Source organism: Montipora capricornis, chromosome 1 (genome assembly GCF_036669925.1).
Source record: "Montipora capricornis isolate CH-2021 chromosome 1, ASM3666992v2, whole genome shotgun sequence".
NCBI lineage: Eukaryota > Metazoa > Cnidaria > Anthozoa > Scleractinia > Acroporidae > Montipora > Montipora capricornis.
Window position 1 is genome coordinate 34,252,477 of NC_090883.1, and position 12,500 is coordinate 34,264,976.

Sequence of the window (12,500 nt, forward strand, 5' to 3'; positions counted from 1 at the left end):
GTAGCTAAATAGCTAACCTTCCCCAAGTGTCTTAAAGTTCGATGGTATGTAGGTCATCCGACAGAGGATTACCGGAAGTCCATTGGTTTGAATTGAAAATTAGGCGTACATGAAGAGTAGACTCGAGAAGTATCCAGGCGCCTCACCGAAAGTGTATCCATGAGAGATTGGAATCCACTGGATCCATCGGTCACGACTTTTTACTGGAGGGACGTTCAGTTGACTCATCGAAAGGCTATCGTGGTCGACTCCAGCAACTTGACTGCAGACGATCAATCGGATTTATTCTGAGTATCCGCGAGTATAGTCTGAGAAATCCAAACGATCATTCAAACAAGGCGGGGCACTTATGGTTCGTTATAGGCTCTTAGGATCTTAGGAAAACTCATTTACCGTCATGATTCCGAAATGGGAATCATCATTCTTCTTTTCTTTAACTGCAGGGAGCCCCTGGCCCTACTGGTGCCCCAGGTGTACCTGGCCGCCCAGGAAGTCAGGTAAGTAAAATGATCATTTGTGTGTCGTCTTTCCGACATAAAATGTATGCTTTAACCACAAATGCCTTTGCTCTTCGTTGAATCCATACTGAGGATGATGTGCCAATATTCGCTCGTTTCTTCCTCAGGCAAGATGCACGGATCTATTTGATGTAATGTTTTTTTTGTTTTGTTTTGTTTGTTTCTTGTTGCATAGGGTGTACGGGGAGAAAGAGGAAATGATGGAAGACCAGGAGAAGCTGTAAGTTATTTCAAATGTAGACCACAGAATTACGTTCCCTATGTCCCGAGAAAGTACACAACCCATCGGCAATGAACGAACCACGACTAGAATCCACTCTACGACAGGCTAATGTACGCTCGATGACAAAAGTCAACTGCGCAATTAGTAGCGTATTATAAGCAAAGACGACGGTTACGGCCACGACAACGCCACAAAGCAAAAACATGCATATGATTGGTTAAAATAAAAAAAATACTCGTGCTGCATGTGTATCACGAATCTCCGTGTATTTCTTCGGCCGTGCTCCAGAAAACAGCAAAGTAAAATCACCAAATTTCAGGTTTTGACGACAACGTGAGCATATAACAATGAACCATTCATATCGCATTCAGTTACAGGACAGTTCGCCCGTATTGTACAAGGTGAACAAGACGGAATAATCGCAAATTATACTTGCGATAGTGCTAAGTTATATTTTGGAATGACGTTTTTGTTTCGGTAGCCGTCGTCTTTGCTTAAATTCGCTAATGACTCTAGGAGGTCTAGGAAGTATTCAATTCTTCGTTCATTTTGCTTTACTTAACTTTACCGTTGTACATGCTCTCTTAAATAAAAACTGCAGGTTTCTGTAGCCCAGCCTTTAAACTGATGACTCTCTTTGTCTCATCGCTTACTCCTTTATATCAACACGGAACTTAAAAGTTCCATATGGCGCTCTTGTTTATGCACTGTAGGGTCTCCGCGGACCTGTTGGAGAAGTTGGAGTTCAAGGAGAACAGGTAATGTTTTAAATTATTATCTTTGTTCTTAATGGAACAGCCCTTGCTATCGTAAAGTCTCGGGTATGAAACTCAAAAAGGAAAATTGACAACTTCCTCTAGCTTTTTTCACCACGATCAAATGTAAATGTATGTATATTCGTTTTGATGGTCTTTGAGAATCCACTTTTGTTGGCATTGGTGCAAAGTCGACTGTTACTTTCTAGAATCGGCTTGATTGTCAAAATTTCTTAATTGTGACGGTCCTGCTAAGCCTAGCTAAGTTTGGTCTCGCTTTAGTTTAAGCGCGCAACGTGGTTTTATTCATGTCTCTGAGTCTCTGACAAGCATCAAATATTAAGTTAAGTTTTATTTCTTGCTTTATTTTAGGGTCCAGTTGGAACAGCTGGCGAAGACGGAGCAGATGGAGTGGACGGAATTGCAGTACGCACAATTTCTTACTCTAATTATACTTCAAGCTTAATTAACATCTTGAGTACAATAGAATCTTAAAGGACTAAAGGTCCAACTAAATACTGAAACAGGTAGTACGTAATCACGCGTGAAATCATCGAATATGCATTACGAAATTACTCGTAAGCCAGGGTTTGAGCCAGCTTTATTGCTTTAGGAGACAACTTGTCCCTCTGTGATCCTCGCAAAAACCTTTCACTTCGAAAATGACTCGAGATTTTCCTCTTGGACATTGTTCCAAAGAATATATCCGATGACAAACAGAGCAGGGCACATCCGTCCACAAATAAAACGAATTGTAAGCACGTTCGTATCTAAAGCCAGTCATTCGTGCAACGCAGTTCTCATTTTACTTCCAAATATGGTAAAAATGATCCTCAATCGGTTATTCGTATTTCAAGCCATCGATTTCAGAACAGCAAATTCTGATCGGTATGAATTTGCATAAACTTCTTCCATTGAGTTTTGACTTTGAAGGACATTTATGGCCCGTCCATCTAACTACGTAACCAATTTTTTTTATTGAATGTTTACCCCTGGAATTTCATCCACTGATTCAAAGGTGTGGAATGTATAAGACCACTCACTATTCGAGAAGACTAGGGGATGAAGTTGCCGGTTATCTGGCTGTCCTTAGTGACTGAATAGGTGGGTGGGTATGGCAGGTCTACATCAGCTGAACAGTTGCCAAAACTTCAACCTGCACAAACAGATAAATAACAAAGAAACAAACACCAAAGTAAGGTTGAGTCGAGTTGATCACTATTTCTGGATTAGGATCTTTTTGTTTTAAATTCAAGCACTGTTTGAGCACATTCGAACAAAACACAACCACACTCAAATCGAATCCCCCTCAAAAAAAAGAAAAGAATGGGAACGGGAAGCGTTTGTTACTATCTGTGTAATCGTAATGATGTTTAATTAAACGTTTCATTGATGTTTAATTAAACGTAACTATTCTTCTCATGTAACTTGACCTACGGATTTCTGTGCGACTTCTAGGGAGACAAGGGACCCGAAGGAAAAAGAGGGGAAAGTGGCTCGACAGGGTCTCCGGTATGTGTCTTGTTACATTTTATGTGGACTGAATGCGACTTCCGATGAACAGTGTTGGGAAAGGTGCAAAGTGGAACCTCGATTATGAAGTACTCGAGGTGCATCGTCATAGCACAACGGTCTGGCAACACGTCCAGAGATACTGCCTCTGGATTCACTTTTTATCCTTATCTCTAAGCATTTCATGTTTACCATAAGGATAACAATACCAAGGCGACATGAAAATGAGTACGCATGAACGCCTAAAGCATATCCATTTAAAACGAATTTAACAGCTGGCTTTGGCAAACAAGCTTATGGAATTTGATGAAATTCAGTTAAGTTTAAAGCTTACGAATGTATAGAGTACAGATGAGTTCGCCCGCTCTATCTATCTATCTATCTATCTATTACAAAAATAGCTTCGCACGTAGTGGCGCCAAGGTCTGGAATGCTCTTCCTCGCCATCTTAAAGAGGAAACGGCCCCATTTGATAAAACTCCATGATGAAAGAAAAGATTCCGTCCATCTATCCATCAGCACAAATGTGGATAGAGGGTTGTCTTTACGTTAAGAAATCCTTTTTCTTGTATTTTAGGGTTTCTCGGGACTTCCCGGTCGACCTGGCAGTACGGGTCCTAAGGGACAGCGGGTATGTAATCCATCCTTCCGCCAAAGTTTTTTTTGTTCGCTATGGTCATCGCACGACTTTATCATAACATTTTAACGAGCGGAATCTTATTTAACTATTCACACTGGGTCAACAAAATTTTAAAATTACTTTAAGAATAAGCCAAAACTTGGCCGTTAAGTCGCTAGCACCTTAATTCTCAAGGAATTTTTGTAGGTATTAACGTTTGAGATTTCTAACTGTCTTTTCCGTAGTAAAAATGTGTGCCTGCTTGCATATCGCAAGTGGCCAATCTTCTTTTGCCTCGATCCGAATTTAAGAGGAATATAGGTATATGGTACACAACCCTTCGCTAATTTTCCTTGCTCAAACAAACCGAGAAACTGACAATTTTCCGTAGTCGAAAGTACATCTTTCTCTTAACGATATCATCGACCCAGTTATCGAGTCTCCATCCCTTAAGTTCGATTTTGCAAACCAAGTTTTTTTTTTCTGCAATCTTGGTGTCGAGCTGATTTTCTTTCTCAGGGAAGCCGTGGACCCATGGGAAGTCCTGGATCTGATGGGAAAGATGGAGAACCGGTAAGATGAATCACCTAATTTTTAACATTTGGGTAAACATTGTTTGAGCCACATTTCTTTGTCATGACCACGAAGCAAATCGTGAAATTGATGATTTTCTTTACTCAGGGTTCAGATGGCGTACCTGGTAGTACTGGCTCCCCTGGATTCCCTGGACCAAAGGTTTGTTTTCCACGTTTACATTAAGATGGCGTCTTATTTGTGAGATCTTCGAAGGCCCCTTTTTCCTTGCCTTAAAGACCATTTTTCAATAGAAGTTCCGAAGTAATGGGTTCTTAGCATGATACTGTCACATGGTACAAAATCCGCCATACTGGATGGCAAAAGGTATGCAACAGCATACCAGCCAAGCATGGCTTTTCTTTGTTTTTGATGTCCCAGTGCGTAGCTTGTCATCCAGCAGGGCAGATTTTATACCATGTGCCAGTTTAATGCAAAGGGCCTATTGCAGAGACTAATCAGGACTTAAAGATCTACGACGTCGACGAAAACTTTGCTTTATCGTAAGTCGTTCGTGATTATTACGTCTCGTTCACGTCGCGTAATGCGGGCGTATCATCCTAAAAATAAAGTGGTAGAGCGATTTCAGAGTCAAAACAAAGAATGAAAAGTTATCATTTTTATACTCACGTTGTCGTTAGGGTAAAAGAGGTGTATTATGAGATTTGCGCAAGTAGAGAATTATGTGTAAATTCTGCGAGTGCATGCAAGATACAATTGCTCTTAGTCTTGCCTCTGATGGGTGGAGAGAGTAGTAGTGTAGCGTCTCTCGTAACCTGCGATTGTTTGGTATTGTAAGCAGCTGCTATTTTCTTACGTCTCAGTCATTGTTTCAATATGGTTTAGTCTTGTTTTTGGCTAGGCTATCGAGCCAGTCGCAATATACTTTCCGAGAGCTGCTACCTCAATCACCAGGATTAAGTGGCGCGTAATATTCGAGGGCATAGCAAGGCTTACCGATCGCAATTGCGTTATTTTTTTCGATAGTTAATTGAAAACTGCGCTAATATAGAATATTTTTCTAGGGTCAAGATGGTGGTGCCGGAATGCCTGGAAGGCGCGGTCAACGTGGCGATCTGGTGAGAGCGACCTCAATTTAAATTGAGTTAAATCACTTTATTTAACACAGGCTCACAAGCTCAAAAGATGATAATAGTGGAAGCCTACAATTATAGATGTTAAATTTCTTGGTTTCTCGACATGCAGATCAGTCTACGCCACTCCTCCCTTCTCGTCTCGAACAATGAGCGAGCTTAAGCATGCGCGTTTTCGAGACGCGGACGGCTACCGAAAGAGAACATTTCGCGTGCCAGGAAAGTGATGTCTCCCAGATTTTTAGACTAATCATCTCTAGTGGAAAAGAGGTACTTAGCAATATAAATGTGGTTGTGTGAAGGCAAGTTAGAAGGGAAAACAGCTCACTTACGGTTGCCGTCCGCTTCTCAAAAACGCGCGTGTTCAAGCTCCCTAATGTTGTAATTTCTTTGCAATGCGTCCCAAACTGGTTGTGTGACTGCTTGCTTTTTGTTGAACACTCCCCAGTTATCACGCAATAGGTTGTTATCGCTCGATTTACGTGAACGACGTTTTTTAACCATATTTTCGTAACGTTTTTTGACTGTCCCAATGAATTGTCTCCCCAATTGTAAGATAACTATTTAACTCCAAATGGTACTTCAGATCGTGCGATTTCCTTTACCGAATCTTATGTGGTGATTCTGAAAGAGAAGAGCAGTGATTCTTTGTTGTTTGAACTTATATCTTTTTTTCCTTTTTCAGGGCCCTCGTGGGGCACCAGGCGCACCGGGTATTACTGGACAACCCGGAGTAACAGTAAGTAGATTCTATTTTAAAGTTAGAGCGGTTTTGAGTGTTGAAAGTAATGAGCGAATTGCTTTGGTTTTGCATTAGAGAGGTTTGCAATTGAGTGCCGAAAGTAATGAGCGAATTGCTTTGGTTTTGCATTGCTTCACTCAGTGATTGGTTCAAAGTTCTCGCGACACTTTTTTAACCAATCAGAAGTGAAACCGAAACCAATGGTGGTTCGCGCGTGCACATTTTTCCGCGCTTTTTGTCGGCTACGTGTAATTACTTCGAGTTTTGATTGGTTGACTGGATTGTCTCCTTCCTTTTTTGATTAGCCAAAGTAATTAATTTGGTTTTGGTTTTACGACACGCTATTGAAACTCGCTCTACTTCACTCAGTGATTGGTTTCAAGAGGCTCAAAATAGTTTCTCCTTTTTTCAAACAAATAAACATCTTCTTGCTTAGATACACTTAGGGTAATCATCATCGTAGATTTCTCACATTATATTTTTCTCCAAAATAACGTTACCATGGCAATGATATTAGGCATTTCTTTGAGCCTTAAAATCAACATATATTGTCTTTTTTGAAGAAACGGGACGGTGAGATTTCCCCATTCAGCATTACCAGATAATGTTAGAAATACTCTCTAAAATATTTTAAATTCAACAAAATCTGTGGGCCAGTTTTTCGGAAAAATCAGTTTTTATGAAATGTGTCTGTAATTTTTTTTTTTTTTTTTTTTCACCTACAGAATTTTTTTGAAATTTGAAAGACAGACGTATTACATTAATCTAAGATAACATGCAAAAAATGAAAAAAATTCACCGTCCGGAAGCAGAGATAAGGCGCTGTTACACTAGGCAATTTGTCTTGCAACTTGTCTCGCAATTTTGTTGCGACACAAGTTGCGCGTTGCGATACATGTTGCTTGAATCGTGTTACACTGGGCAACTTCTTGCAACTTGTCTCGTTTCGATGATCACATGACGTTAAAGGAACATTTTCATTGGCTGGTGCCGCAAACCGTTGCGAGACAAGTTGCAGGGAAGGTGTTACACTGCGCAACGTGGGAAAAATTCCTTGCAACGTTGCGAGACGCGTTGCGTAAAGTAGAACTGACTTCTACTTTTCGCAACGATTGCGGCAACAAAAAAATTGCGAGAAATGTGTGTTGCAGAGTATGTTACTCTAGGCATTATTTCGTGCAACTTGTGTCGCAACAAAATTGCGAGACAAGCTGCAATAGAAATTGCCCAGTATAATAGCACCTATATAAACGAGTGAAGTTGCAAAATCAGGAAAATGAGGGGGTTACAAGATCAGCATTTACGCATGGTTGTCTCCCTTCTTTTGATTGGCCAAAGTAATTACTTTGGTTTTTGGTTTTACGACACTGGATTGAAACTCGCTCTAATGTGTTATTTCATTGCACAATGCTCTATCGTAAATGAGAGTTCACTTATCTACCGGCGTCGACAAAAATCATCGAAGAAGCGCATTTCAACAGACCGATTGAACTTGATAATCACGAAAGCTTTTATCTCTATCTTTTCGTAGGGAGGGGATGGACCACGCGGAGAAGACGGGGCCAAAGGATTTCCTGGAGAGAAGGTTCGTGGCAGTTGCTTGAAGTCAATGTAAGCAGAGAATATTAAAGCAGTGATAAACTTTGATTTACTGAAAATAAAAACTGTTTTAGGGATTGAAAGGCGACTCTGGAGATTTTGGTAGCAAGGGAGCTCCTGGAGGCTTGGTAAGTTTACTGCACATACAACTGATCAAATGGTTTTTTAAGGACATCCTTGTGTGTTCGGGACCTGAGGATCTTCAAGGTAGTGATTTTTAGGTGATGTCAGTGAAGTGCTACTGAACAGATTAATTTCGAGGGCTGTAAAATTATTGTTTCAGCCTTATTAACTGAGGGCTGTAAAGCCAAATCAAATGTGAATAAAATCGAAATATACAAACTCAGAAGGAAAAGTTCATTTTAAAGATGCGAAACACAAAGTGTTGATATAAATGTCTGCATCGATGATTGTAAACCATGCAACCGTGTTTGCTGTCAAATGGAATGCTTTTAGCGTGGTGGACCTAGACACAAACGGCAAGGCACTTCAAGTTGAACTTCTAATTTCGTATTTTAGACCGATTAAAAAGTTCAAAGCATCAGATAGTATTGAGAAGTGTCGCCTGAGGTCGGTAGTTGTTTCCGAATGCATTTTTTGTTGCCTCCCGGCCACGCAACCGTTCTTAGTGCTTCGTCACGCGTACCTACCCCACTAACACTTGCTGCAGCGAAAAGCCACTTCCGTTCAACTGCTGTTTCCCCACTATTTAAAGAAACCATTCAGCATTGACTAATTTTGTCGTGCATAGCCAATCACATGATGCGAAAGAATGCCATACAAAACACGAGTTTACCCAAAACTGGAAAACTGCCTCTGACTGGTTCGAAATCCACGAACGGAAGTGGTTTTTCGTTTCAGCAGACATTAGTGGGGAAGGAACGCATGACGAAGGCCCTAAGAACGGCTGCGTGGGAGGCTAACTTTTCTGCCCTTCCGTGCGCTTAAGACAGCTTCCCTTGTTTGCCAAATGTCCTTCATGTGAAAAGTCGTTGTGAAAAGTGGATGCTGAATGCACATTACAGCATCAACGTCATGTGTTGGATGACACGAACAGGAGATCTTTAATTAGCTCATTAAAAGCTCGTCATCAAGTATTTTCATTTCCGGCGCCATCATTGTCTCTGACTGACAAGAGATTTGTGAACTTTCAGGGATCTGAAGGCATCGAGGGAACCAAAGGAGACAGTGGCCCCCCCGGATTCGCAGTATGTATTTGTATAGGTAATCGCATGGGGCCGAGTAAAATTAAGGATTAATATCACGCGTGTTTTCAGAAGTCGATGTCGTGGTAAACTGAAAGCCCTTGACGAAAGGAATCATTTTGTTTTTCAACCACACAATCCCGCTACGCCGGGCGCCATGTAAGCCGATCCAAGTTTTAAGCTTTTCACGAAAAAAACCTTTTGCCCTTCTTCTTGTCACTCGAAAATTCAAATTTCAGATCATCTTTTAAAGCCAATTCTTAATCTTTATGCCTTTTCGGCGAATGCAGCGCGAATTAAAAGACAAACTTCGATGAAGACGAAGTTGTTTTGCTCAAACAGAAGAAACCAACTGAATGTGGAAGAGATACGTTCAGCCAATCAGGAGCGAGAATTTTTGGCGCTCGACCAATCGTGAGCGAGTAATTTTGCCCTCTTCTCAAGCAAAATTAAGAAAAAATGCCCTCTTCATTGACCAATCAGTATTCAGTAATTTTGCCCTCTATGTTATTAAAGGAAGAAAAGCAGTAGCTATAATAGGGAGCTTACGAAACGAAGACGACGACGGCTACGCGGACTTCATTTAAAAATACGAGTTCGCGTTATTCATATCACTAAGAAACTATTTCATGTCGTTTCGCGATAAAAATGTGTAGTAACTGTCGAGGAATTAAACTGGTATGAGTGGGTTGAAGGCGTAGAGAGAGAACTGAAAATTCCTCGTCATGTGCTAACGTCCTCCACATAACCTTGAATTTGGTCATTTCACGTCGTCATTTAGGAGACGACGGCAAAGAAATGTACCAAAATGTAAAACGCACGTGCAGAGCGTGCAGGGCCATTGCTTTTGCTCACTAAACCTATTGTTTTGTAGCATCGTCGTTGCCGTCGGCGTCGTCGTTCCGTAAGCTCCCTAATAGGGAGCTTTAGCAACGACAACGGCGACGTCGACGAGAACGTCACAAATTTGCATATTTAGTGGGCAAAAACAATAGCTTCTCACGCTCTGCACGTGCGTTTTTCACTTTTGTCCATTTCTTTGCCGTCGTCAGCAAAGCAACAACGTGAAATTACCAAGTTTGAGGTGTTGTGGAGAACGTCAGCACCTGGAGGTAAATTTTCATTTTTCTTCCCTAAATTAAGCGCCGCGCGTAACGGTTTCATTCCTGAGGGACTGCCACTCCTTTGTCATATTAAAAGGCTTGGAATAGTCGAGAAGTGATCGCAATAACGTGAATTTATGTTTTTACATGACGTTCTCGATGCCGTTCCCGTCGTCGTTGCTAAAGCTCCCTATTACGTGGTGGTGACGCCGTCTCACGCCCCGGTGTGAAAACCGGAAGAAACCCTTATAATGTAACGTTCATAGCGGTTGACAAAAAAGAAAAGCCTGCCTGCTGTGCAGGACTAGGTAACGAGAGAATTGAATATTAAAGGTACTTCGTAGTGCTACAAATCTCAGGAAATCCATATTCCCGGCAATTGGACACAGTAAAAGATCAAAACATACTTGTGAGTCCAAGAGTAATTTGTAGGGCTAGAAATCCCACGAAATACATTTGAATTCACTGGGCACTGGCTTAAATGGGTAGGTTTTCGCTATTATAGCCTCACTTTAATGAAAAAAAAACGTTTTTGAATAAATGTAGACCGAAAAACGCTATAGAGCGACTTCATATGACCTTGAAAAATACTGAAACGTAAAAACAGAACTCAAACAAAAATGCAAACATTTAATTGGCTTATCGAACAAAAACAAACGAGCGCGAATTTTTGTCATCTCTCCATGGAACTTTCCGGAAAGTTTCGCTTTGACGTCATTTGAAATGCAGTAATGTGTGATCGAGCAATTGAACTTTTTACTGCCCATATTAGGAGTTTCCTTGGCGTAAATAAGGAGAAGCTTTGTTTTAATCTTGCCAAATATTGGTCTATGAAACAAACTGGGAACAATAATAATAAAGTATTCTCGTTTGTCTCAAGATGTGGTCAGTTGTGATGTAGATCGTGACGTTTCCACTACATACTGTTAGTCTTAGTCAGGCGATTGGTTGGTTTTCAGCAGCTGTGATTGGTGCATTTCGATCCTCGCTGCTTCACAGCGGAGCATCCTGCTTAAAAGGTAACGCGTAACCAGTCGACCTCATAGCCTGATGAAGACTAGCAGTATGCAGTCGAGACGTCGCGATCTACCTCACAAGTGACCACATCGTGAAACAAACGAGGATAGTTTATTATTATTGTACTGCACCACGGTGAATAACAGGAACCTTTTTTACGACATTAAATTGGGAACACTTTTTTAAGGACATACGAAAGTCGCTCTATTATCTTTACCGAGAACCAAATTAGTTTCTTCAAAGCAATGTTCTTTTTGTATCGCTTCGCATGAAAATTATGGACGGAAATGGATTAGAACTTGAAGGAATTGCCTATTTTTATTTTTATTTTTTCAAACATGTCCAATTAATACAACTAATTAGATGCAGGCGGATTTCAATAAGCGCCACGAAGTGTCCCCTTGCTTTTCTCCGTAACTTTAACATCACTCGTGCCTCGGAAGACGAACAATTGACGTCACAAAGTCTCCCACAAATGCTGCTCATCAAGTATCCTAAGCTAAGAATAACGCTAACCGTTACCCGGAAATAGGTAGCAAATGCTTGGATTTGAAGGGACGCTTCGAGTTGGATGTGAAAATTTGGAGTGCATCTAAATGCGTGTACATAAGTGTTCCTTTAATGTTTACACGAATGGTATGTCTGCAAGTCTACGAGCTCTGTCATGCGCAGATCCAGTCTTAACCTAAACACCAGTGCCTCGTTAAGGCGGTGAGGAACGGACAGCACTGGTATGAATAAACCAAGGGCTATGGGAGAGAAACTTAAAAGTGTAACTATTGGCATAATCCTACGCAACAAACATACGCCGCTCTCTTTAAACTATAGTCTATTGTGCTTCGATGCAATGTGCTGTACATGTCTTGAGGAATAAGCGTAATAAAGAGTGCAAGCAAATTTTAAATCTCGTTTATTAACAGGGTTCGAGAGGGCCCCCCGGATCACTTGGACGATCAGGAGCCCAAGGACCCCCCGTAAGTATCTTTTGTTTGATAACAGTACCCTCTCGAAGAAATTTTGGAAGACTCGAGATGGTAGAATTGTCATCGCAATCAACTTAGATACCGTTGGTCGGCGCCTAGTTGGCTTGAAGTTCAACAATTTTTTCATTAGGGTTTCGAGTCTCATTTTGTTAACGGTCTTAACGACTTAACGTGCACCTAAACCCAAATCTTTTTTGTTCCTAATATAAATCTTCCAAAGCAAACATATGTCAGCGTTGTTACCCAGAATTTCGCTTTTTCTGTGTCGTGCAAGCTACGCAAACTTGGCAGAACTAGCAGGAATTTGGACCCACGACCGTGATATGAGCGGCACGGGTCTAAAAAACGGATAAAAACACTAAACAGACTAACAAAATTAGGCCGAGTACAATAGGCCATTTCAGAAACGTGAGAGGACTGGGACGAGTTTCTCATGCTTGCTTGGATAGAAAAAAAATCTAAACTCTTCAACTGAAATGTTACCAAATGAAAAGCTGTCCAGCCAAGTTTGAGAGTTTTCTACGGAAAATTGGCCAAATGGGAGACTTGCAAAAGTT

The 12,500-nt window shown here is 41.0% G+C and overlaps 1 protein-coding gene across 1 annotated transcript in view; it reads left to right on the forward strand.

Annotated features, from left to right (window-relative positions):
- LOC138014534 (collagen alpha-1(II) chain-like) overlaps positions 1-12,500 on the forward strand; it is a 118,343-nt gene that overhangs the window by 63,932 nt on the left and 41,911 nt on the right. Inside the window, exons 45-57 of the mRNA XM_068861642.1 lie at positions 444-497; positions 694-738; positions 1,455-1,499; positions 1,869-1,922; positions 2,955-3,008; positions 4,147-4,200; positions 4,309-4,362; positions 5,226-5,279; positions 5,980-6,033; positions 7,568-7,621; positions 7,710-7,763; positions 8,790-8,843; positions 11,881-11,934. Coding sequence (XP_068717743.1) covers positions 444-497; positions 694-738; positions 1,455-1,499; positions 1,869-1,922; positions 2,955-3,008; positions 4,147-4,200; positions 4,309-4,362; positions 5,226-5,279; positions 5,980-6,033; positions 7,568-7,621; positions 7,710-7,763; positions 8,790-8,843; positions 11,881-11,934 — 684 coding nt within the window. The remainder of the gene's footprint in view (positions 1-443; positions 498-693; positions 739-1,454; positions 1,500-1,868; positions 1,923-2,954; positions 3,009-4,146; positions 4,201-4,308; positions 4,363-5,225; positions 5,280-5,979; positions 6,034-7,567; positions 7,622-7,709; positions 7,764-8,789; positions 8,844-11,880; positions 11,935-12,500) is intronic.